This window comes from Anomaloglossus baeobatrachus, chromosome 3 (genome assembly GCF_048569485.1).
Source record: "Anomaloglossus baeobatrachus isolate aAnoBae1 chromosome 3, aAnoBae1.hap1, whole genome shotgun sequence".
In the NCBI taxonomy this organism is placed as follows: Eukaryota; Metazoa; Chordata; class Amphibia; order Anura; family Aromobatidae; genus Anomaloglossus; species Anomaloglossus baeobatrachus.
The window spans coordinates 294,728,855-294,756,851 of NC_134355.1; the positions used below are offsets into that span (position 1 = coordinate 294,728,855).

The following is a 27,997-nucleotide window of genomic DNA, read 5'->3' on the forward strand; positions in this document are numbered from 1 at the left end:
AGGGTGTGTCTTGTCAGTCACAAAAACTTCCTTTGCAAAAGCGGTGCACATGCTCTTCAAGTCAGAACGTGAATAGAGTTTGTCTATGTCTTACACCAATCTGCACTTATAAGCTGGGCTTACACAGCTGATTTAAGCTGGGGTTACACCACATGTGTCACGGGACAGCAGTTCTCTGAGGAGTCAGGCTATAAAATCATTTGAGCAACTTGTCCACGGCTTACTGTAGAGTGACTATTTTAGAGCTGAGAGTCCTCAGTGGTTGATACCTTTTAATGGCTAACTGAAAAGATGGTAATAATAGCAAGCTTTCGAGACTACTCAGGTCTCTTCATCAGGCTCAGTATAACACAAAATCTGAAGAGTCACATATTTATACACAACAAGACATAGAATAGTGCAGTAAATAAGAAAAGTTATGTGAAGCAGAACGATCAGTATGGCAAGGGGACAAACTGTTGTGGCCCCTTGCCATAGTGATAGTTCTGCTTCACATAACTTGTTTTATTTACTGCCCCATTCTATGTTTTGTTGTGTATAAATATGTGATTCTTCAGATTTTGTGTTATACTGAGCCTGAAGAAGAGACCTGCATAGTCTTGAAAGCTTGCTATTATTACCATCTTTTCAGTTGGCCATTAAAAGGTATCAACCACTGAGGACTGTCAGTTCTTTTAAACATTTTTTTTATCTCTACTGGCTAACACAGTACAAAGATATATTTTACTTGTATTTTAGAGCTGTTATTTTGCTGTAAATAAAACAGATAAGTTGCATTTTGTGTGCGACTTTTGCTGATGTCTATGGAAATTGTGTCACATGCAACTTGAGAGCAGCAACAGAAAATCCAACACATTTGGAAACATTTACAACTGTGTCTCAATCACGATATGTCACAGGTTGCAACATGGCACGATAAGAAGTCATTACATCTGTGTTGTAATGTGTTGCTGTGATTTCAGTGTCCCACACCACATCACTGTGTAGCCCTAGCCTTAAGATGAACGGCCAGTGATTAAGACAACTATTGCAACTATATGGTCAACTGTTCAGTGGCGTGCCATGGGTGGATAAGAAGAGGGTGGTTGCCTCGAGGGCGAAATTCTTTAGGGCATTCCTAAAATAACCACTTGGGAGAAATGGTCTTTAGATTTGCCCAAAACTATTCCTGACAATTCAGTCAGCATGTGAATTGTGATTAGGCTATTAAACAAACATGTTGCCGGTCGGCGGCGGTTGCTACATATCGTGAAGTATGTCCTCTCGTATGGCTCTCTCACTTGTAATTCTGTTACAGAGCAGAATCCTATTGAAGAAGATAGCTCAAATGTACAAAAGTGTCCCCTATTAAAAAAATCACTAACATTACAAAAAAAGCTATTTTCATAGACAGTTCTAACTGTAAGAAGGGTTAGGAGTAGACTTTACGGTTAAGTCCAGGGTGATAAAATAGTTACATAAAAAGTCTTCAAAATTAAATGAAATAAAAAGTAAAAAAATATATTAAAACAATTTGCAACCTTGTATTTTTAAAACTTTATCTCTCATTAGTTTTTTTTTATTAATATACAATACTTGTCATTGGTGGATAAGGGGTTCAATACTGGACAGATTCAAAGAGTTCTAATGGTCCACTGGATAGTGGGGCCAAAATGTTTGCCATGCCATGAGTGCAGGCAATCTGTGTTATGCCACTACTTTAGATCTATCTAAACTTTAGGCACATGAACAGACATGAACAATCCTGCGATGTTTAAGTGTAATATTAAACAATATCTTGTCAAATTGATCACATAGGCTATGTTCCTTCATATTAATGAAGCCATACCAAAATAATCATGCTTTATATTAGCTAGAGTCTCAACTTGTAAAGCAATCATCTATAAAGTTACAACACATTATTGTAAGTACTGACTAGATACTATGGCACAGACTCTCTACATGAACTAATGTCTACCCCTGTCCATGTGCAGCAGACACATTTACCCAATGGGTTCCCCATAGACATGTGCCTACTGAGAATTATGATGAACACAGTAGTAAATATTGCTGTGTGAGGACAGTCTGATAGACGACTACTCACCAAGTTCAATTTGAGCAGTCCTATCAGTGGTAGACAACATGGCATTTCCCATATTTCCTCGGTTTTTTTCAGGCCTTCTGAAAATGCAGCATGTACTACAGGAGAAGGTAGCACGGGATGGCTTTTTTGTCTGATCGATAGATTTCTTCACATAAAATAGCTAATTCCTTGTACACTTAACTGATCATCTGTACTTATTGGATGATGTGTGACTGTCAAAAATCACCTGGCACACAGTAATCTAATTGTAGTCAAAAGAGGAACGTGAGAAGAACAATACCTGGATATTAGTGTCAGATTGGGAAGTGCCATCTTCATGAACAGGTCAATTATAATTCTCTTATAATAAATCAAATATATGGTAGAAGGGAGCTGTCATGAAGTCACCACTCACTGTGTCCTAGGGATGCAGTGAGTGACAGCTCAGATGCCCAATAGATTGCAGGGGTGTACTGAGCTGTCAGTATCCTTGATAGGATCGTCAATCACAGGCTGGACCTGCTGGGCTTTCTCCAGATATCAACTTTCAGGGTGATTGACTGGCCATTTAGCCGGCTGTCAATAGTCAGACCATTGTGAGTAGACGAGAAAAAAGGTAACAATGTTTTGAACTTTTGATTTTCAGGCTCCATATCTCACCATCCACTACAGCTTGGAGCATGAGACTACCTTCATTTTATAGACAATCATCTTGGCTATCTCATACGTAAATGTGACATGCAACTATCTAGCATATGATTAGTTATGCAGATTCTTGTCATGTCACTGTACTGTTCCCATTTAGCTCCTAAACATCTAAATTTAAATTTTTATGATTTTGTTAGTATTTTGTAAATCTACCCTTGGCTTTCAACACTGCGTGAATCCTTCTGGGCATGCTCTCTATCAGATTTAAGCAAGTCTTGACCGAAATCTGATCCCAGGTCCCTTCTACACATTTTGAATATTGGTGCATAGTGGTCGACTCACTTGGGTAAGTATACAGCTTTTTCTTCAACTCTACCCACAAGTGTTCGAATAGGTTGAGGTCTAGAGAATATGGGGGCCAATCCAGCACCTCTACTTCATTGTCATTGAAGAAACTTGCTTTGTAGGATACTCACATGTAGCTCAGCATTGAGACTACCATCAATTCAATGCCTTTGCTGTGAAACAACCCGATATCATCAGGTTTCCTCCACCGAACTTGACAGTTCCTTCAATTTCTTGATTGTTAGCACCTTTTTCCCTTGTATCCCCCAGACCTATTTGCACTCAAAAGAGCCTAGTCTATTGACTTTCATGTCATCTCTCCAAATCACCTGTTTCCAATCTTGTACTGTTCATTTTTTGTACGTTTGCAAACCTGAGCCAATGCTTACTATAAGGATATTGAAGTTGAGGCTTCTTCACCATTTTTCGGGCCACCATTCAAGACTTGGGTAATGTGCATCCATGGTGCTTGCATGGACATCTGTGATTTCACTATTATGAAGCATAAGAACCACCTCCACTGCCGTGTTTGTCGTGGCAAAACTGATAGAGCTTGTGATGAGCCAACTTATTGACTCCAATATTTTAACTGGATGTCCACCTCTTAGCTTTTGAGTGGATGGATGGACTTTTTTCACATTCTTCCAACTGTCATGACAATCACATGATACAGTTTAGCAATTTTCTTGGACAAGAGACCGCTATCGATGAGCTTAATAATGCTGTTTCTCTTTTCTTGGGAAATCTTCTTCATGGCTATTCCTCAATTCGAACCTGTGACTTTCCAGTTGGGAATCAACCAAATAACACACTGGGCTATTAGGGAATGTGAGAACAAGTTGTAATTTGACGTATACAGGAGGAAAAGATTTTTCCACAACCAAGAGCAAAATAGTAACAATTGCAGTGACATGACAAGAATCTGCATAACTAATCATATGCTAAATAGTCGCAAGTCAAATTTATGTATGAGATAGTGAAGATGATTGTAACAGAAAACAGCAGCAACAGAAAATCCAACACATTTGGAAACATTTACAACTGTGTCTCAATCACGATATGTCACAGGTTGCAACATGGCACGATAAGAAGTCATTACATCTGTGTTGTAATGTGTTGCTGTGATTTCAGTGTCCCACACCACATTACTGTGTAGCCCTAGCCTTAAGATGAACGGCCAGTGATTAAGACAACTATTGCAACTATATGGTCAACTGTTCAGTGGCGTGCCATGGGTGGATAAGAAGAGGGTGGTTGCCTCGAGGGCGAAATTCTTTAGGGCATTCCTAAAATAACCACTTGGGAGAAATGGTCTTTAGATTTGCCCAAAACTATTCCTGACAATTCAGTCAGCATGTGAATTGTGATTAGGCTATTAAACAAACATGTTGCCGGTCGGCGGTCGTTTATTGCTACATATCGTGAAGTATGTCCTCTCGTACGGCTCTCTCACTTGTAATTCTGTTACAGAGCAGAATCCTATTGAAGAAGATAGCTCAAATGTACAAAAGTGTCCCCTATTAAAAAAATCACTAACATTACAAAAAAAGCTATTTTCATAGACAGTTCTAACTGTAAGAAGGGTTAGGAGTAGACTTTACGGTTAAGTCCAGGGTGATAAAATAGTTGCATAAAAAGTCTTCAACATTAAATGAAATAAAAAGTAAAAAAATATATTAAAACAATTTGCAACCTTGTATTTTTAAAACTTTATCTCTCATTAGTTTTTTTTTATTAATATACAATACTTGTCATTGGTGGATAAGGGGTTCAATACTGGACAGATTCAAAGAGTTCTAATGGTCCACTGGATAGTGGGGCCAAAATGTTTGCCATGCCATGAGTGCAGGCAAACTGTGTTATGCCACTACTTTAGATCTATCTAAACTTTAGGCACATGAACAGACATGAACAATCCTGCGATGTTTAAGTGTAATATTAAACAATATCTTGTCAAATTGATCACATAGGCTATGTTCCTTCATATTAATAAAGCCATACCAAAATAATCATGCTTTATATTAGCTAGAGCAGAGGTCGGGAACCTATGGCTCGCGAGCCAGATATGGCTCTTTTGATGGCCGTATCTGGCTCGCAGACAGGGCTCCTACCTATCTATGGGAAGGATCAGGGCCGGCGCCAGCACAATTGAGAGCAATGATGAGAGAGTGAGCGGCGCGCTCCCTCTCTTATCATTCTCCCCGCTGTGACTGTCGGCGTTCTTCTGACAGCTCTGCAGCGAGCGCGGTGACGTCATCACTGCGCGCCTGCTGAGGGTCAGTGAGCGACAGCAATGGACGACGCGCCGAGGAGACCGGATCAGCGGGGGAACGAGAAGTGAGCCGCCCCTCTACTGACACTGGGCTCCCCTGACTCACAGGCCGGCCACTACACAGCGGCACTAGTACACATAGGGGCCCGGCAGCCGCTCTGCGTCTATGTGTAGTGCTGCTGTGTAGTGGCCGAACTGTGAGTCAGGGGAGCCCAGTGTCAGTAGAGGGGCCCCTGACCTGGAGAGGCCCACCAGCCGTGTCTGAGCTGCAGGAGTGCTAGTCCTGACCTGCACAGCAGACGGAATCTCCATCCTGCAGGACCTGCGATGATGTCACGCCCATGTGACTGTGTGGGAGGAGACACAGGATGCCGGGCAGAAAGCAAGATACTGAATCCTGAAGGAGATGTGGACACATGATGACTGGTAATGAGAAAAGAGGGGACATGAGGGGGAGGGGGGCTGCAGGGTGAGGGGCATATGAGGGCTGCAGACTGTGACAGAAGCATGTGAAGGGGTGCAGAGTGTTTGAGAGGGGTAAGTTGGGGTACAGGCAGGGTGAGATATGTGAGCAGGGTGTGTGAGATATGGGGGTGTATTGTGTGTGATATGGGGGGTGCAGGCTGTATGGGAAGCAGGGTATGTGACATATGGGGGTGTAGTGTGTGAGATCTGGGGGGTGCAGGCTGTATGGGAAGCAGTGTGTGTGGGATATGGGGGGTGCAGGCCGTATGGGGAGCAGTGTGTGTGTGTGATATGGGGGGTGCAGGCTGTATGGGAAGCAGGGTGTGAGAGATATGGGGGTGTAGGCTGTATGGGAAGCAGGGTGTGTGAGATATGGGGGTGTAGTGTGTGTGATATGGGGGTGCAGGCTGTATGGGGAGCAGGGTATGCGACATATGGGGGTGTAGTGTGTGGGATATGGGGGGTGCAGGCTGTATGGGGAGCAGTGTGTGTGTGTGATATGGGGGGTGCAGGCTGTATGGGGAGCAGTGTGTGTGTGTGATATGGGGGGGTGCAGGCTGTATGGGAAGCAGGGTATGTGACATATGGGGGTGTAGTGTGTGAGATCTGGGGGGTGCAGGCTGTATGGGAAGCAGGGTATGTGACATATGGGGGTGTAGTGTGTGAGATCTGGGGGGTGCAGGCTGTATGGGGAGCAGTGTGTGTGTGTGATATGGGGGGTACAGGCTTTATGGGAAGCAGGGTGTCTGGGCCACTGACAGATACAATTGCTCCAGCGGTCACTTAGTACACAAAGGAGTGTTCCTCTCTGCTGCACTAAGCCACCGCTGGACCTAAACAATAATTCGCTGTAAAATAATAAAATAGATAATTGACATAACTGACAATGCGTTGTGTGACATGTCCAATATTCCAGCTTCTTTCTTCTGCGAATGCCTCAAAGCTGGCATTCTCTCAACATCAGGTGGGAAGAATGCCAGCTTCCAGTCATGCGCAGGAAAAAGAAGAAGCCAGACTGCTGGACTGATGTCATGCATCGCAAGTTCACAATGTAAGTTATTTATTTGATTTTTTTACTGCTAATTACCATTGTTTCAGTCCAGTTGTGGCTTTATACAGCAAGGAGGAGCATTCCTTGCTGTACTAAGTGAACATTGGAGCGATTGATCTGTCAATGGCCCTTTAAACATATTGTACGGCTCTCGCGGAATTATATTTCAACATATGTGGCGTTTACGGCTCTCTTAGCCAAAAAGGTTCCTGACCCCTGAGCTAGAGTCTCAACTTGTAAAGCAATCATCTATAAAGTTACATCACATTATTGTAAGTACTGACTAGATACTATGGCACAGACTCTCTACATGAACTAATGTCTACCCCTGTCCATGTGCAGCAGACACATTTACCCAATGGGTTCCCCATAGACATGTGCCTACTGAGAATTATGATGAACACAGTAGTAAATATTGCTGTGTGAGGACAGTCTGATAGACGACTACTCACCAAGTTCAATTTGAGCAGTCCTATCAGTGGTAGACAACATGGCATTTCCCATATTTCCTCGGTTTTTTTCAGGCCTTCTGAAAATGCAGCATGTACTACAGGAGAAGGTAGCACGGGATGGCTTTTTTGTCTGATCGATAGATTTCTTCACATAAAATAGCTAATTCCTTGTACGCTTAACTGATCATCTGTACTTATTGGATGATGTGTGACTGTCAAAAATCACCTGGCACACAGTAATCTAATTGTAGTCAAAAGAGGAACGTGAGAAGAACAATACCTGGATATTAGTGTCAGATTGGGAAGTGCCATCTTCATGAACAGGTCAATTATAATTCTCTTATAATAAATCAAATATATGGTAGAAGGGAGCTGTCATGAAGTCACCACTCACTGTGTCCTAGGGATGCAGTGAGTGACAGCTCAGATGCCCAATAGATTGCAGGGGTGTACTGAGCTGTCAGTATCCTTGATAGGATCGTCAATCACAGGCTGGACCTGCTGGGCTTTCTCCAGGTATCAACTTTCAGGGTGATTGACTGGCCATTTAGCCGGATGTCAATAGTCAGACCATTGTGAGTAGACGAGAAAAAAGGTAACAATGTTTTGAACTTTTGATTTTCAGGCTCCATATCACACCATCCACTACAGCTCGGAGCATGAGACTACCTTCATTTTATAGACAATCATCTTGGCTATCTCATACGTAAATTTGACATGCAACTATCTAGCATATGATTAGTTATGCAGATTCTTGTCATGTCACTGTATTGTTCCCATTTAGCTCCTAAACATCTAAATTTAAATTTTTATGATTTTGTTAGTATTTTGTAAATCTACCCTTGGCTTTCAACACTGCGTGAATCCTTCTGGGCATGCTCTCTATCAGATTTAAGCAAGTCTTGACCGAAATCTGATCCCAGGTCCCTTCTACACATTTTGAATATTGGTGCATAGTGGTCGACTCACTTGGGTAAGTATACAGCTTTTTCTTCAACTCTACCCACAAGTGTTCGAATAGGTTGAGGTCTAGAGAATATGGGGGCCAATCCAGCACCTCTACTTCATTGTCATTGAAGTAACTTGCTTTGTAGGATACTCACATGTAGCTCAGCATTGAGACTACCATCAATTCAATGCCTTTGCTGTGAAACAACCCGATATCATCAGGTTTCCTCCACCGAACTTGACAGTTCCTTCAATTTCTTGATTGTTAGCACCTTTTTCCCTTGTATCCCCCAGACCTATTTGCACTCAAAAGAGCCTAGTCTATTGACTTTCATGTCATCTCTCCAAATCACCTGTTTCCAATCTTGTACTGTTCATTTTTTGTACGTTTGCAAACCTGGGCCAATGCTTACTATAAGGATATTGAAGTTGAGGCTTCTTCACCATTTTGCGAGCCACCATTCAAGACTTGGGTAATGTGCATCCATGGTGCTTGCATGGACATCTGTGATTTCACTATTATGAAGCATAAGAACCACCTCCACTGCCGTGTTTGTCGTGGCAAAACTGATAGAGCTTGTGATGAGCAAACTTATTGACTCCAATATTTTAACTGGATGTCCACCTCTTAGCTTTTGAGTGGATGGATGGACTTTTTTTTCACATTCTTCCAACTGTCATGACAATCACATGATACAGTTTAGCAATTTTCTTGGACAAGAGACCGCTATCGATGAGCTTAATAATGCTGTTTCTCTTTTCTTGGGAAATCTTCTTCATGGCTATTCCTCAATTCGAACCTGTGACTTTTCAGTTGGGAATCAACCAAATAACACACTGGGCTATTAGGGAATGTAAGAACAAGTTGTAATTTGACGTATACAGGAAGAAAAGATTTTTCCACAACCAAGAGCAAAATAGTAACAATTGCAGTGACATGACTAGAATCTGCATAACTAATCATATGCTAAATAGTCGCAAGTCAAATTTATGTATGAGATAGTAAAGATGATTGTATATAAAATGATGATAATCTGATATTCAAAGCTCTATTGAATAGTGAGATAGAGAGGCTGAAAGTAAAAAAATTCAAATAATTGTTACTCTTTTGCTTGTCAGTGTATGTGTCTTGTATTTGCTGTTCTGATATTTTGCTGCCTAATCTTGTACCTTGCCTTTGACTATTCATTAGACTAGCCCCTTTATCTCTATTGGCTCTGTTTTGGAACTGACCAAGAACTGAGACCTGTTTTGTTTTGTCTTGCCCCTCTGCATTTGAAGTACACTCCCGATATTTGACCCCCGGACTTCTTAACTCCTCTGTCTCACAGCTTGAAGTGAGAAGTGACAATAGCCAGCATCACAGGAGCTCAGTGGAAGCATTACCATCTGCTGGCTTGTTTTTCTAAAGGCATCTAATAAATAAAATGGGTCTCCCTTTAAAAATACCTTCTGTTTATTACGTAGAAGAGTGCCATAGTTCCTTGAACAGTGTTATAAATCCAGTTTTAGTTTGCCCTCCCAGAGCAGGTGTGCACAGCCAGCAACCTGGGGATCCTCCAACCATCTAATCACAGAAACCCTAGCAAGTACTTCAGCCAACACCCGACATAAAAAGTTATGCAACAAGGGTAGCTTGTTGAGGACCATGTGTATGGGCCATGGACTATGTTACACATTCCCCCTTAAAGAAATGAGTTTTCAAGTACATCTAACACTGCAAGATAATCGTGAGCATTGTTAAAAACGCAAAACTACTTGTTGGTGAAATTTGATATTTTGTTAAGTATTCTGTTACCAATTTACAATATCTACATATTAGGGATAAAGAAGAGTTAGAAATAGCTGGCTGAGTCACAATAACGTTCATACCTGTGCTGTGCCTTTTATTCTCACTACGACGAGACTGTTTCCCTTGACTTCTTTTCTTTTTCTTTTCTTCATCAATACCCAATGCCTTCTCGGGAACTTGTCCTAGAATGACCGTCAAACTGCCATCTTTGTTGGGAGGAGGATCGACGTGAGAATTGCTGGATGTAAGCTCTGGACTTTGTTTTGCTGTCTTTCGCTTTTTCAACCTTTACAAGTTAAAACAAAGCATAAATTATTGTTGATGTAAAAATGATAATATCCAACACAACCAAACAGCAAGAGATATGAAAAACAAAAATTAAACTGTCAACGGCTCTGCACGATTCATATATCATCGGCTCTCCAGGACGTATCCAACAATATGTGCAACAGAGCTCCTTAACAAGACATCTTGTTCTCAGATGACGGAGCTGAGTACACTAGAAGAATGTCCATAAAACTCAAGGAAGAATGTAGTGGTACTTCGCTCTTTAACCACACACTTTTATATCAAACAGATATCATATAGGTTGCACGGGATAGACAGAGCTCTCATTGGCCAACATGCTGAGATTTAACACACGCCAGCACGTGGGAGTGTCATTTGATGGGTTAAAATTTGAAAACTGATGGTACTTCCTAACAAACAAGTGTGAACAAGAAATAAACTAACAAATAAACAGCTGCACTCTGAGATGCTAAGGTAAGCGAACATTGAATATAGGAACTTGGACATGTATTACTGCTAAGGAATAAAAAAATAAAAATTGAGACACTTAGCACATAAAAAAGCCAGTGTTATGTGAGCCCAGTAGCCAGCATCAATCCGTATCTTGTAGGCTGGGTCATAATAATGCCTCTACCTGGGCTGATCAAAGTACAATTTTATGGGCGGGCAGGAACCTGCTACTGGGAAATTAAAAATCATTTGATGATTTGTCATGATAGCCAGGGCTTTGCTTATGACTCTTGGAAGAAGAAGAAATGAAAAAAATGGAAAATGGCCATAGTGTGAAGGTGTTAAAAACATTATTAGGATATTCTACAATCAAATGCCTCTCCCATTCATTGGAGTACCTACACAGAAAGGTGCATGCGGCACACATGCCTACTCACATTGCTAGGCAAGCTGAATGTATCCTATAGACATGACAATTCAACCATATGTGTGTGGACAATCATATTTTTCTTTGATATCTCCTGTCATAGAAAACAAGAGTAAGAAAGCTTTGATTTAAAAAGTACTCCCATGAAGATTTATGTTTATTAAATCTGTGCATATCTAGTTTAGTGTAAGTGTATTAAGTATTAAGTGTATTGTATTCAGTGTACAGTTAAAGTGTAAAGCAGGTTTTTGCTATGTAATCTTAGGACAGCATGAGGTAGGGGTTGAGACACAGGTTTCAGGGATGTGTCACTTATTAGCATGTGTGCTGCTGTTTCAATAGAATCAATGTTTTATCACCAGGAGATTATCACTTCAAAGACTACAGGTCTCCTGAGCCCTGGTCCAACCACATTACCTCCTTTGATAAGCAACTCACAGCCCATATACAATGTACACAGAAAGCTGTGGTGTGGGTAACATTAGCCTTCTGAGCACTGCTATATGCTTCATCTAAGAACACTTTGTCACAACTGCTGTACCTAGTAATCTATGCAATATATAGTTGGAGTCAGGGTCTTTTTTTTTCTACATTATGCTGCTGTCAGATGAGGTAGCCAAAACCTGGTAATAGATTCCTTTTAATATACTCTCCTACCGCCACTTTCTCGTTCACTGGTTCTGGATCTACAGAGAATATGATGATCCACAACTCTTCCTCTTCTCTTAAGGTACCATTTGTTTCCCCCACCTTCCTCATGTTCCTATGTGGACGTGCAAAACTAGCTATTAACCCCTTCCTGACCTCCTTGTAATGCCCATACCTGCGTCCCTGCATTGTCGTGCCCCCATACCCTGGCAGGGAAGTCAGCTCTCTCACCTTCCCAGCCGCCCAGCAGTGGCTTCCCCGCCCCTGCTGCTATCTCCTATGCCCTGCGCACACAACACAGGCTTCCTAGGAATTTAGGAATGCCCATAGGACATGCCCATTTTCCTAAAGGGCCAGAACTCCCTGACCTGGAAGTGCCTCTCAGCTTGGCTGAGAGGCATCATATATTTAAGGTACCTTCCCCTTAAGGGAGGTGCCTGGGCAATGAGTTCTGTATGTTCCTAATTCTCATGTCCTCAGTGCTGCTGTGATTGTGCTGTTTACTGATACTGATTCATATCTATCTTTCAGTGCATTACTAATCTGCTGCTGCAACTATCCATGCCTGCCGCTTCCTATGATATCTATTTTTGCAATCATCCACGCTGACCGCCTACCATGGTATCCACTGCTGCTGCATCAAGTTTCTATCAGCTGTTTTTATTGTATCCATCTATTCATTCATCCGTCCATCCATCTCGGCTGAATCCACAACAATGACTGCTGCTGATTCTATCAGAGACTGTCAGTGTTTGTACCCCTGGGGCTAAGTTGTCGCAGCATCAGTGTTCCCGAGTGGCACCCGCTCTCACACCTGCAGCATAACACCTTCACCATCAGAAGCTCTGGGGAAAACCAGGTGTGATTCCATAGTCAAGCCCCGTTGGGTTTTCTGTGTGCTATGGCCCAGTGGGTCTGCTAATCCCTTGCATAACACTCCGCCCTTCTAAACCTCTGACATGTCCAAGCCTACACTCCAGCTGCAGCCCTGTCTTTCTGAAATATTCAGGTTTCAGCTTTAATAACCTTCTGGATTGAACTAATGCACTGTAGATGTTCAATAATAACATTAATATTAAATAACACACATTTCCTAATAACTGTGCACACAGTGTATGCTAGTTAATGGATGGTCCCAAACTCACAGGCAGTAAGTGATGTTTGATTGCGATTGTTATATAATATGTCTTCTACCACAACATTTTAATTAAAATGTTCTGCTGTTATGAAGCCATACCATTCAGACAATATGTTTGGCTACTTTTTAATCGTTATAGTGTGTTTTACAGTGCACGTATTCTCTTTAATGGGTCAGCAATGACTTTCTAGGTAGCTACCTATAGGTGGCACTAAAAAGACAGTTTTATTCTTTTTAGTAGAAGAGCTAATTTGCACAGTCCAGAGATAGTCTCAGTTCTGCAAGCTGTCACTGGAAACAGTTGACAAGGTTTCCTAGTTGTCGGTTCTGAGAAAACCTCGAAAAGTGACCTCATATGAAATTCTAGGACTTTTCTCTTTTACATATCATTAAAAAATTTCACTGAGTATTAGTCGCAATCCGTTCTTTTGTGGAAAAAACGGATCCAGCGCTGGATCCGTTTTTTTTTCTCATTGAGTTATATTAGTGGCCTTGCATTTCATCCGTCATGCAACGGATCCGTCGAACAGTGTTTGTCCTGCGGACGTCCACATGATCGTTTTTTATGTGTATCAAAAAAACGGATGGTGACAGATCCGTCGGCATCCGTGGTTTGTTATAATGGAAGCCTATGGGCGCAGGATCTATCGCAATCCGTCAAATAATAATAATAAATCTTTATTTCTAAAGCCCCAACATATTCCGCAGCGCTATACAATTAAAGAGGTTCATATACAAACAAATAACAGTTATAGAAAATACAATAATTAGAGTATGGAAAAAAAAAGAGGCAACCCTGTTCGTGAGAGCTTACAATCTACAATGAGATGGGGGAGGGGATGGTGCAAGTGCTTATTTACAATGACAATCCAGCCATCTCAAAGGAAATGGGGGACAGATAAGGGATGCCTTAACCAGTCAGCCAGAACCTTGAGATGCATTTGACGGATTCCAGCGACGGATCCATCTTTTACTAACCGAGCATGCTCAGATGTGTAAATTCCTTCCTGGTCAGAAAATATCTCTTCTCTCTTCTCTCTCTCTCAATTTAGGTTTTCAATGGCAAATGACCTTTGCCATGTAAAAAAAAAAATCTATATATGTATCGTACGACGGATCCGTTTTTTTTACTAGATCCGTCGCATCACTTTTCCAACAATCTACGAAGGATCCGTCACATCAGTCACGAGACGGATTGTGACTGATGCAAAAAAACTGATGTGTGAAAGAGGCTTTACAGGGATGCAAGTTTTACTTTGACTTTACCAAAGTAAGTGCAATATGTGGTGGCATTTTGGGAGGCATCTAAAAAAGTCGATAGTGATAGCGACTGCTATCTGCTTATTTTTGATAGGAGGCTCCTATTTTATCCCCAATGACACCCCACGATTACAATCGTGAGGTGCCGATGGAAGTGATGATGACGCCAGGCCTAGTAATGCCCATGCAGTCAACCAGCTACTGAGGTTTAAGCAATAAGCAGGCCCTGACATACTTCTTGTCAGTATTAAGGCAGCGTCACACGCAATGACGGATCTAACGATATATTGCCGGGGTCACGGATTCCGTGACGCACATCCGGCATCGTTAGCGACGTTGTTGCATGTGACAGCAAGGAACGACTGTTAACGATGGAAAATACTCACCTTATCGTCCATCGTTGACATGTCGCAGGTTGTTCGTCGTTACTGAGGCAGCACACATCGCTACGTGTGACACCTCAGGAACGTCGACCTGCAGCTTACCTGCGGCCGCCGGCAATGAGGAAGGAAGGAGGTGGGCGGGATGTTACCTCCCGCTCATCTCTGCCCCTCCGCTTCTATTGGGCGGCCGCTTAGTGACGCCGCTGTGACGCCACACGGACCGCCCCCTTAGAAAGGAGGCGGTTCGCCGGCAACAGTGACGTCGCTAGGCAGGTAAGTCCCGTGTTCCGAACGATTTTCTGCGCCACTGGCAGCGATTTGCCCATTTACTACCAAATTTCTTTTCCAAAAGCCTAATAGGGGGTTCTGCTATTCTGGCACCTTAAGGGCGCTTGAAGGAGAATCTGCAAACTTTGCCACCAAAATTTACACTCCAAAAGCCACATAGTGTTTTTACCCTTCTGTGCACTCTAATTTGTCCAAAGAGTAGTTTCCAACTGCATGTGGGCTATTGCCCCATTTGGGACAATTTATTCTATGTATTGTGGGATCTATTTTGTCTTATTATCACTTGTGGAAAAAAAATTGGAGCCAAAGCATTATTTAAGTGGAAAAATAGAATTTTTAAGTTTTGCATCCCAATATTATGAATTTTTGAGAAGCACCTGTAAGTCCTAAAAAATGTTTATGGATAGATTACAATTCTGTAAGATGGGAAACTAAATGTGGTATATAGTAAAAAAACGAATAGTACACGGACAGCATATGAATAACAAGTAAGAAAAAATTGGCCCACTTTTCTGGATGAGAATGGGACGGATTTTTTTATACGCTCATATGACCCCAGCCTAACAGTCATATAGGCTCACAGCCAGCTGTCTACTGATGCAATGGCGAACCGGCTGTCAGTTAGTACTGGGGTGTATCTACAGCCAAATGTCACTATACTGAGTGGCACATCTGTAACTGAAAGTCGGCAGCTGCCAGGATGAATATAGTTCAGTTCCTCCTGGCAGCGAGGCTCTCAGTGCGGTGTCTGGGCAGCTTATAAATCTGCAGAAAATAACCCTACATCTGTAGGTCAATAGCGTTTTTGGACATGACAGGTTCCCTATAACACTATAATGCTATTCTTATTGACTTCACGTTATGGAACACGTAGAAGAATAAACTCAAATTAAATAATGTTGGTAAAGAACAAGAGGTAAAAAAAACTACGAAAAATGCTCTTGAGATGTGTAATGAGTGAAATGGATGGAAAGTTGGATTCAGAAAACCAACAAGACTGGCTTTTCTGAACACAAAAACAATGCACTCAGTAATGACCCTTGCTTGTCACTGTGTCCCTTTTCACCCATATGTCATGTGGACAATACCTACGAAATATGATAACATTGATTGTGTCTACATACCAAACAAAGCAATTACTATGCCCTTTGAGACCGGTAATGTATTATTAAAACTGCTGTGCTCCAATAAGCTTGTTTTATCTTCTTGAGAATTTTGGGTCCTAGTCTATTTATTTGAGTATGTAGCAGGCTTGGGTCTCAAGGCTTGTAGTATAGCATGACACATCTTTTTTGGGAGTAGTCACTTGTCTAGGCATTGATCATTTGGACTGTTTTGTCTGTTTTGTTATTGTGTAGTTTTGAAGCAGTTTTTCAGGTTTCAGAGCTGATGCATACCCACTTTCCACATTTTCCATGCTAGCATAGCGAAGCCTCCTAAACTATCCCGAACTAATTAGGAACTAATGACCAAACTAAATTGCTGCATAAATGTTTTATCTCTTCAATCTTCTAATTAGCTCTCATTACATTTGATATGTGACTTAATGTCTTTGGAAAGACAAAAGCCATTTTTGAAGCAAAGTAATAAACTAATAATACCAGATAGAATTTGATATCAAACTCAATTTCAATGATTAGAAGAGTAAATACCGCTATATGCTTGTCAGATGATAAATCCAACGAGCGATGGATACGTGTGCACCCATAGTGTCGAACTCAGGCAGCTTCCCACTGGCAGCAGGTTCTAACTGATAAAGTTCTGAATTTAGACCGAAACGTATTTTCTCCTGGACTGGCTGTTGTTAAAAATAAAATTCCATTTTTTTCACTATATTAGAGTGCCTGGTTACATTTACAGGTGCATCTCAATAAATTATAATATCATCAAAAAGTTAATTTATTTCAGCAATTGAATACAAAAAGGGAAATTCATATATCACACGTATAGAGTCATTACAAAGATAGTGATCTATTTCAAGTGTTTATTTCTGTTAATGTTGTTGATTATGGCTTATAGCCAATGAAAACCCAAAAGTCATTATCTCAGAAAATTTGAATAATTGCAACAAAATTCCTGCAAAGGCTTCCTAAGGATTTAAAATGGTCCCTTAAGGTACCGTCACACTAAGCAACTTACCAGCGATCCCAACAACGATAGGGATCGCTGGTAAGTTGCTAGGAGGTTGCTGGTGAGCTGTCACACTGCGACGCTCCAGCGATCCCACCAGCAACCTGACCTGGCAGGGATCGCTGGAGCGTGGCTACACGAGTTGCTGGTGAGCTCACCAGCAACCAGTGACCAGCCCCCAGCGCCGCGTGGAAGATGCTGCGCTTGGTAACTAAGGTAAATATCGGTAACCAACCCAATATTTACCTTGGTTACCACTGCACGGAGCTACACGTGCAGAGAGCAGGGAGCAGCGCACACTGAGCGCTGGCTCCTTGCTCTCCTAGCTACAGTACACATCGGGTTAATTACCCGATGTATGCTGCAGCTAAATGTGCACAGAGCAGGGAGCAGCGCACACTGAGCGCTGGCTCCTTGCTCTCCTACTTACAGCACACATCGGGTTAATTACCTGATGTGTGCTGCAGCTAAATGTGCACAGAGCAGGGAGCAGCGCACAATGCTTAGCGCTGGCTCCTTGCTCTCCTAGCTGCAGGACACATCAGGTTAATTAACCCGATGTGTCCTGCAGCTAGCTACATGTGCACAGAGCAGGAGCCGGCAGCACAGGCAGTGAGAGCGGGGGAGGCTGGTATCGAAGGTAAATATCGGGTAACCAAGGACAGGGCTTCTTGGTTACCCGATGTTTACATTGGTTACCAGCCTCTGTAGAAGCCGGCTCCTGCTGCATGCACATTTAGTTGTTGCTGTCTCGCTGTCACACACAGCGATCTGTGCTTCACAGCAGGACAGCAACAACTAAAAAATGGCCCAGGACATTCAGCAACAACCAACGACCTCACAGCAGGGGCCAGGTTGTTGCTGGATGTCACACACAGCAACATCGCTAGCAACGTCACAAAAGTTGTTCGTTAGCAGCGATGTTGCTAGCGATGTTGCTTAGTGTGACGGGGCCTTTAGTCTGGTTCAGTAGGCTACACAATCATGGGGCAGACTACTGACTTGACAGATGTCCAGGAGGCAGTTACTGACACACTCCACAAGGAAGGTAAGCCACAAAAGGTTATTGCTAAAGAAGCTGACTGTTCTGAGTGCTGTATCCAAGCATAATAATGGAAAGTTAAGTAGAAGGAAAACGTATGGTAAGAAAAGGTACACAAGCAACCAGGATAACTGCAGCCTTGATAGGATTGTTAAGACAAGGCCATTCAAAACCTTGGGGGAGATTCACATGGAGTGCACTGCTGCTGGAGTCAGTGCTTCAAGAGCCATCACACACAGACGTATCCAGGACATGGGCTACAACTGTCGCATTCCTTGTGTCAAGCCACTCATGACCAATAGACAATGCCAGAAGCAACTTACCTGGGCCAAGGAGAAAAAGAACTGGACTGCTGCTCAGTGGTCCAAGGTGTTATTTTCAGATGAAAGTAAATTTTGCATTTCAGTTGGAAATCAAGGTCCCAGAGTCTGGAGATAGAGTGGAGAGTCAGCATTCCAAGCTGCTTGAGCTCTTGTGTGAAGTTTCCACAATCAGTGATGGTTTGACGAGCCATGTCATCTGCTGGTGTATGTCCACTGTGTTTTATCAAGACCAAGTCAGCGCAGCTGTATACCAGGAAATTTTAGAGCACTTCATGCTTACCTCTGCTGACAAGCATTTTGGAGATGGAAATTTAATTTTCCTGCAGGTCTTGGCACCTGTCCACACTGCCAAAAGTACCAATACCTGGTTTAATAACCACAGTATCACTCTGCTTCATTGGCCAGCAAACTCGTTTGACCTAAACCCCATAGAGAATCTATGGGCTATTTATAGTCAAGAGGAAGATGAGAGACACCAGACCCAACAATGCAGACAAGCTGAAGGCTGCTATCAAAGCAACCTGGGCTTCCATAACACCCCAGCAGTACCACAGGCTGATCGCCTCCAAGCCATGCCGCATTGATGCAGTAATTCATGCAAAAGGAGCCGCGACCAGGTATTGAGGCATTTACTGTACAGACTTTTCATTAGGCCAACATTTATGAGTTTAAAATAATTTTTTCAGTTGGTTTTATATAATATTCTAATTTTCTGAGATTTGGGTTTTCATTGGCTGTAAGCCATAATCATCAACATTAACAGAAATAAACACTTGGAATAGATCACTCTGTGTGTAATGACTCTATATAATATATGTGTTTCCCGTTTTGTACTGAATTACTAAAATAAATTAACTTTTTGATGATATTCTAATTAATTGAGATGCACCCGTATATTATATAAATTCAAGTCCACACAAGAAGCCATCTAAAAGCCTAATCCTAATGCTTTTTAAGAATGGCTATAATGCAGTGTCTTTCTGCAAATTGGTAGCACTTTCACAAGGTAATCCACTGTTGTATACTGTATTTCCATTATGAAGTATGGTCTTACATAAATTTCGATTACTCAAATGGAAAACTGGTCACTTTTGGGTATTTTCTGTCACCTAGGCTTCTCAAAGTCACTTCAAATGTTATATGGTTCCTAAAAAAAATGGTTTTGTGTCATGCGCTGTCCGGATCCATACATGCAGATTATTACTACGGTGTCAGACTCTGTTCACATTGCAGAGTCAGACAGGCAACCTGGTGTCGTGTCTCTTAAGTGCTCAGCTTTGCTGGGTGTCAAATGAGTTGTTTCACTGCTCCCAGCCGTGCAGGAGTTAAACCTTTTTGGAGCAGTGTGCAACTCTTCTGTGAGCTAGGGTGCTAATCACCATTCACAGCTGGACTCTTCCTATTTAAGGATAGGGAGTATAGTAGGAGATCGCCGAAGATAGCTTCAGTGATCCTGGTCTCAATGGTTGTTCTGTTCATGATGAACTACAGTTGCTGTTCTGCCTGGTGTGAACATACCCCTGTTGTCAGTTTATTCCCTACCCGTTTATTGCCTTGTACACATATTGTCTATCCTTTGTGTTTGAGTCCAGTGTGTACGAGGTTTTGTTCTTCCTTGTCCATGTCTTTTCTGGGGGCTTTTTGTTTCTGTGTTTCCAGTCTGCTCCCAGGGTGGGAGGAGTAAGATCAGAGCTCGGACAAGAGGCAAGTTCACATCGGAGGCTCGAACCTGGCTACCATCAAGCTTAAAGGGAAGGTCTCGTGGTTTTATATTTTTGTATTAATAATAGCGATTATGAAATCAAGTATTTTTAATACAAAATTCAATTCACTGTTTATTTAGGTTTTATTTCATTCTAGTTTTACTGAAGCACTGGGGGCCATCTTGGATTTGGTGTTTGTAACGACAGTTACTCACCTCCTTTATGGCAGCCCCCAGAGCATAGAGAACAGTGGTTGGAATCCGACTCCATTTAGTAACATTAGAGAAGGCGTCTGCTGTGACCTGGATGCACCCCCTGGGCTGTCTAGATCACAGCAGACGGAGGAGATCAGCGCCATCTTTGTGGAGCACACAGCATGTTCCCCTCCCCCGCACTCTGCCGCGACCCCCCCTCCCCTCCACACTCTGCCGCGACCTCCCCCTCTCCCCCTCACACTCTGCCGCGACCCTCTCCTCCCACCCCTCCGCACTCTGCCACGACCCTCCCCTCCCCCCGCACTCTGCCACAACCACTCCCATCCCCCCCGCACTCTGCCACAACCCCCCTCCCCCTCGCACTCTGCCGCGACCCCCCTCCCCCGCACTCTGCTGCGACCCCCCCGCACTCTACCGCGACCCCCCTTCCCTCGCTCTATGCCATGACCCCCCTCCCTCCGAACTCTGCCGCGACCCCCCCTCCCCCGCCGCACTCTGCCGCAACCCCCCATCCCCCGCTGCACTCTGCTGCGACCACCCCCCTCCCCCCCGCACTCTGCCCCAACCTCCCCTGCACTCTGTCGCAACCCCCTTCCCCTGCACTCTGCCACGACCCCCCCACACTCTACCACGATCCCCCCCGCTCTATGCCGCAAGCTGAGCGTGGCATTGGGAAACAGTCGGTAGGCAGTGTGGAGGCATTGGGAAACAGTCAGTAGGCAGTGTGGAGGCATTGGGAAACAGTCAGTAGGCAGTGTGGGGGCATTGGGAAACAGTCAGTAGGCAGTGTGGGGGCACTGGGAAACAGTCAGTAGGCAGTTTGGGGGCAATGGGATACAGTGCGGAGTGGGATACAGTGGAGCACTATGCAGACTGGCCTTAGTGACACTTTACATAGACATATTAGGATCACTCTGTGGTCACCAACAAAATGACTCCACATTGTGATCCTAAACTTCATTCTCTTATCATTTTGGAAACACCCAGATTGGGAGGGGGAGCTGTGACATCACACACAGGAGAGCAGACTCCGCCCACTTTTACTGCAGCTGTAATGTGAGATATTTCTACAGTACTTCTACAGCAGGATTTCAGCAGCTTCTCCCCCTAGTGTTTAAGAGTGGAATATATCAAACGTTAATTTTTTTTTTTTATATTTTTCTCAATTAAAAATAAATAATTTTATTTAAACATAACATTGAAATATTAATACTTTACATTTCTTCAGTTATTGAAACATATTTTATTTTGGACAACACCTTCCCTTTAACTCTGAGACAAGAGACAGTGCAGGGTCCAGAGACTGAGGGACAGCTTAGGAGCCCCTATTCTGTCAGTACATACCCTGATATTTTGTAAATTTTGTTGGAAAAGTGAGAAATTGATGCTAATCTTTTAACCCTTCTAACTTCCTAACAAAAAAATGATGTTTCAAAAAAGGTGCAGATGTAAACTAGACATGTGGGAAATGTTTAAAATTGTTGAAAAAAAGTTTGAAAATTGGGAAATGTTCGAAATTTTTGGCAAATTTCCCATACTTTCACAAATAAAAGCAAAAAATATCATCCTAAATTTACCACTAGCATGAACTACAATATAGCACGAAAAATAATCTCAGAATCACTGGGATCCGTTGAAGTACACCTCTTCTCCTGACATCACCCCTGCACTATTAGAAAATACTACCGATTGTCTGTCTGCTGTCTCCAACATCATGTCCTCCCTCTATCTAAAACTGAACCTGTCAAAAACTGAACTTCTCATGTTTCCTCCCTCTCCTAACCTTCCGAAACCCAATATTACCATTTCTGTTTGTGGTTCTATCATTACACTCCAGCAGCACGCCCGCTGTCTTGGGGTTATATTTGACTCCGATCTTTCCTTCACTCCCCACATCCGTTTACTCGCTCGTTCTTGTCACTTCCACCTCAAAAACATCTCAAGAATTCGACCTTTTCTTACCGTTGACTCTGCAAAAACTCTTACTGTCGCTCTCATTCATTCTCGCCTGGATTATTGTAACTCTTTACTAATTGGTCTCCCTGTTACTAAACTCTCCCCTCTCCAATCCATTCTGATTTCCGCAGCCAGGATCATTTTCCTCTGCAACCGCTTTACTGATGCCTCTACTCTTTGCCAGTCATTGCACTGGTTGCCTATCCGCTACATAATCCAACATAAACCTATCACTCTCACTCACAAAGCTCTCCACAGTTCCGCACCGCCCTACATCACCTCCCTCATCTCTGTCTATCACCCCACCCGTGACCTCCGCTCTGCTAATGACTTAAGAGTGACATCCTCAACAATTCGAACCTCCCACTCCAGTCTTCAAGATTTCTCACGAGCTGCGCCAATGCTCTGGAACACACTACCAAGAGAAATCCGATTAATTCCCAACATCCACACATTTAAGAGGGCCCTAAAAACGCATTTCTTTAGACTAGCCTATCACCTCACTGCCCCGATCTAATCTAGTCCCTTTCTGCCCTTCAAAAAATTTACTTCCAGTTCTCATCCCCTGTACCAGTATAAATTCTGGCCAATGACGGGTTCATGCAGCTGGTTTTGAATATCCTATTAAATCGATGGCTGGACCATATATGACAAGCTTTTTTCCCCCCATTCACCTTTTGTGCCTCCCCTATTTCCATATAGACTGTAAGCTTACGAGCAGGGCCCTCACTCCTCTTGGTATCTTAATTTTGTTATTTTGTATTGTCTCATATTGTCTGTACATGTCCCCTCTTAATTGTAAAGCGCTGCGGAATATGTTGGCGCTATAGAAATAAAACTTATTATTATTATTATAAGTGTTTCAGAGTTATAGCCTCATAAAGTGACACTGGTTAGAATTGGAAAAAATGGCCTGGTCAGAAAGGTGTAAACAGGCTGGGGGTGAAGAGGTTAAATATTAATTTCTTGCATTTGCATCTAGACTTTTTCCACCAAACTACAGAGCAATGCGCAATGAGCATGGTGAGAGATTTCACCAAGATATTGTGGCTATGGAGAAAAGATGTCAAGGAAAATGGAATCCATTATTAATTGCAGATTAAGGCCCCGTCACACTAAGCAACATCGCTAGCAACATCGCTGCTAACGAACAACTTTTGTGACGTAGCAGCGACGTTGCTAGTGATGTCGCTGTGTGTGACATCCAGCAACAACCTGGCCCCTGCTGTGAGGTCGTTGGTTGTTGCTGAATGTCCTGGGCCATTTTTTAGTTGTTGCTGTTCCGCTGTGAAGCACAGATCGCTGTGTGTGACAGCGACAGAGCAACAACTAAATGTGCAGGCAGCAGGAGCCGGCTTCTGCGGAGGCTGGTAACCACAGTAAACATCGGGTAACCAAAAAGCCCTGTCCTTGGTTACCCGATATTTACCTTTGATACCAGCCTCCGCCGCTCTCACTGTTAATGCCGGCTCCTGCTCTGTGCACATGTAGCTGCAGGACACATCGGGTTAATTAACCCGATGTGTGCTGTAGCTAGGAAAGCAGGGAGCCAGCGCTAAGCATTGTGCGCTGCTCCCTGCTCTGTGCACATGTAGCTGCAGCACACATCGGGTAATTAACCCGATGTGTGCTGTACTAGGAGAGCAGGGAGCAAGCGCTCAGTGTGTGCTGCTCCCTGCTCTCTGCACGTGTAGCTGCGTGAGCTGGTAACCAAGGTAAATATCGGGTTGGTTACCCGATATTTACCTTAGTTACCAAGCGCAGCATCTTCCACGCGGCGCTGGGGGCTGGTCACTGGTTGCTGGTGAGCTCACCAGCAACTCGTGTAGCGACGCTCCAGCGATCCCTGCCAGGTCAGGTTGCTGGTGGGATCGCTGGAGCGTTGCAGTGTGACATCTCACCAGCAACCTCCTAGCAACTTACCAGCGATCCCTATCGTTGTTGGGATCGCTGGTAAGTTGCTTAGTGTGACTGGACCTTTAGTGTTGAACAATTGTAAAAGATGGTTGGATGCAGGAATACAGGTGACAAAAAAAAGAGTTGTAAATGAATGAGGACAACATTTTTTTTTTTAGTAATGCGACCTATATACAATATAAAAATTGTAATATTATAGTTAATCAGTGTCCTCTTGTTTTCTACATACACAAATATATATATATATATATATATATATATATATATATATATATATATATATATGAGTGCATCAATAATAGGCATAATACATCAGGCAATAGTCCAGAGATGCATAATAAGCCAATTGCAAAAAAGGACTTAAGGAACCAAAGGTAAATATAAAAGGTAAATCTTTATTCAATATATGTGTACAAAGATTAAAATGAGTCACACGATTTATAAAGGCGACACAAAACTAGCAGAAAGACATAAGAGTTATAAGGTACACTATGCAAAAGAAATGTCAACAGTGAGTGATATCTTATATAAGTGAAACCAAATGGTATACAAAAGTATATACTTTGAGCTGAGTGCGCTTTATATACATATATGCTTTGTTATTTATGTGTGTGTACCTATTTACCTTATTCACCTTACTAGTGATATATATATATATTCATATTTAACATCTTGGAAGATAAACTGCTTCCTTCTAAGTGTCACACCTAGTATATACTTTCATATACTATTTGGTTTTACTTATATAAGATACCACTCAGTGTTGACATTTCTTTTGCATAGTGTACCTTACAGCTCTTATGTCCTTCTGCTAGTTTTGTGTCGCCTTTATGAATTGTGTGACTAATTTGATCCTTCTTTCTCATGGTGGTGTACTGTCTTTTTAGCCGTATACAACAGAATACGCTACTTAAAGGGGATCTTTCACTAAATTTCACAATACAAATGGCATATTTAAGTAAATTAGTGTCTAAACCTGATGGGGCTAGTGTACTTATTTCAAAACTCCATGTGATAATGGCTATAAAATCCTGATATTAAGAAGCTCAATTTATTATCAGGCATACAAATTAAAAATATATATTTATGCGGCTATTCTGACATTGACTTTCAAAGTAAGTACACCAGTTTCTTCAGGTTTAAGAGATCTATTTAATAATTTATGCAGTTTGTATTGTGAAATCTTGTCACAGTCCAGTCTTAAAAACAACATTGATTTGTGTTATACCATGGGATCCATAACTTTTCTATTTTTCAGTCAAAGGGCCTATGTAAATGCTTCTCTTTTTTTGTAGAGGTAGCTGTATTTTTAATCATCAGTGAGACTTTGGGGTACATATGACTCTAATTCATTTTTTGCATTTTTTGGTGGTGATAAGGTAATAAAGAACATAATTTAGGGGTTCAGTGTGTGGTATAAGTATAATATTTAAATAGTTTTTTTATAGTTTATGGTTTGAATTTAAGAAATAAGAAAAGGGGGTAATATAACTTACATTTTTTTCTGAGAGTGTTTCTTTTTATTATTCACCTAGGGAACTCATATTGTCGTATTGCCTGCCACAAAGATGGCAGACCCAACCTGCCATGACAACGTATTGCTACCCCATAATTCCATCACTAGTCATTTGGTGACAGAAAGCTAAATAAGAAGCTCAGTTGATACCACTACTGTGTATATCTGCAATACATATACAGCAAATGTCACAAAAGGTTTAATTATTAAAGGGAATCTGTCAGCAGATTTTTACTATGTAATCTGAGAGCACCATAATGTAGGAGCAAATACCATGATACCAGTGATGTGCCACTTACTGGGCTTTCTTTTGATGCTTCAATAAAATCCATGTTTTCTTAGCAGAAGACTATCACTACAGGACACTGGCCTCATGCATCCTAGTCTAACTACACCCCAACACTTGTTAGCAGCTCTCTATCACTATACAATGTATACAGAAAGCTGTGGTGTGGGCGGAGTTATACACAGCTCAATAACTAAGCTCTACTAAATCTGCATCAGAGAAAACTGTGACTCTATCATAACCAGTGCACCAAGTAAACTAAGGGATACATTGTAGGAACTAAGGTCTCTGTCCCTATCCCATTCTGCTTTTAGATTACATAGCAAAAACCTGCTGACAGATTTCCTTTTAAATGCTGCTGATGTAATATAGGCAATATAATCTGCTTAACAGGGGGACCTTACATGTTATTTTGACCTGTGTAGACTTGAGAATTTGCTGTAATATTTTTATAATATTTTTAAAACTAGAAAAAATTACACCGCAAGTATACTTAGCAAAACTAAAACTATTTTTTAACAGTTTTTATACAACCGATTGCAAATAATGAATATATTTTTTCACAATAATTCAAAGTATAAACATTATGTAATTTTTTTTTGAAACTGAAGTATGAGCAAATGAATTAGGACACCATCAATGACCGGTTTTCAAGATCACTGAAAGAGCAATCAGTATTGTGCCAGCCAGTCACGCCTGAATCTAGCTGCCCAGATGGATACTAGAACAGGTCATAACTAAACCTGAATTAATTAAGAATTTCTGTCATCAATATAATATTCTGCTGGAGGTTATTTCAAGATCATAAATACACAGGTAGTGCAGAATCTCAGAACAGTCTTAGAATCATTAAAGGGAACTGTAGCGCCTGGTCCCACCAGATTCCGAGGGGGGCGCTCTTCCTCTCACCTGCCCAGCCCCAGCATGGCTCCAACGCGCACTCCCGCTCCCAGCCTCCGGCAGCGACATCCTTCCTCTTACCTGTCCCATGGCTCTGCAGGCTCTGCTCCTGATTCAGGTCCTGCTGTGCTTCCTACTCACTCCCGGGTCATGCACTCTGCTCCAAAGTCTGCTGTAGCCTCTTCCTGCCTCCCGGCCACACACAGATCTGCAGTATGTGATCTTAGGCTGCGCATGAGGCCATGCCCCCTTTCTTAAAAGTGGTAGCGTACCATTACCTGGAAGTCACCTCAGAGGTCACCTGTTACCAAAAGGGTATTTAAGTTCGCCTTCCCTGACAGAAGGCGCCCGAGCAACGCTTCTAATTGTGCGTTGCTAGTATCCAGGCCCCTGTGTACTACTGTTTGTATCTGTGCACCAGCTACTTGTTCCTAACCCGTTGTCTCGCCATAGTGCCACTCCCGCGCTATACCTGCTGTGGACGCCACCTGTGCCATACCTGCTGTGGACGCCACCTGTGCCATACCTGTTGTGGACGCCACCTGTGCCATACCTGTTGTGGACGCCACCTGTGCCATACGTGCTGTGGACGCCACCTGTGCCATACCTGCTGTGGAAGTCACCTGTGCCATACCTGCTGCGGGCGTCACCTGTACCATACCTGCTGTAGACGTCACCTGTGCCATACCTGTTGTGGACGCCACCTGTGCCATACCTGCTGTGGGCATCACCTGTGCCATACCTGCTGTGGACATCACCTGTGCCATACCCGTGTCCTATGTGCTGTGGACGTCACACCTGTGCTATACCTGGCCTTAAAGAGACTATTGCTACCGGTTCCTGGCTGCCGTGCTTTAAGGCCCTTTGGGGAGGCACCACACAGTCCCTGTACAGGGGTTCACTGCTGGTCATTTTTTCAAGGGAGTCCGGTGCACGGTCCAGTGGGTCCACCCCCAGACGCTCGCCGCGCCTTGGTGAGCGTAACAGGAACCTGTCACCGGATGTTTATAATACTCACCTAACGGTCGGTGCAGAACAGACTGGTTGGATGGGCGTCTTCATTCTCCGGGTCTGTGCCTCCTCTTTCGGCCA

The 27,997-nt window shown here is 42.7% G+C and overlaps 1 protein-coding gene across 3 annotated transcripts in view; it reads right to left on the minus strand.

Annotated features, from left to right (window-relative positions):
* Positions 1-27,997, minus strand: part of NCOA7 (nuclear receptor coactivator 7) — a 217,954-nt gene that overhangs the window by 106,494 nt on the left and 83,463 nt on the right. For all 3 annotated transcript variants that reach the window (XM_075339939.1, XM_075339938.1, XM_075339940.1), the window contains exon 3: positions 10,116-10,321. In XM_075339939.1, coding sequence (XP_075196054.1) covers positions 10,116-10,321 — 206 coding nt within the window. The remainder of the gene's footprint in view (positions 1-10,115; positions 10,322-27,997) is intronic.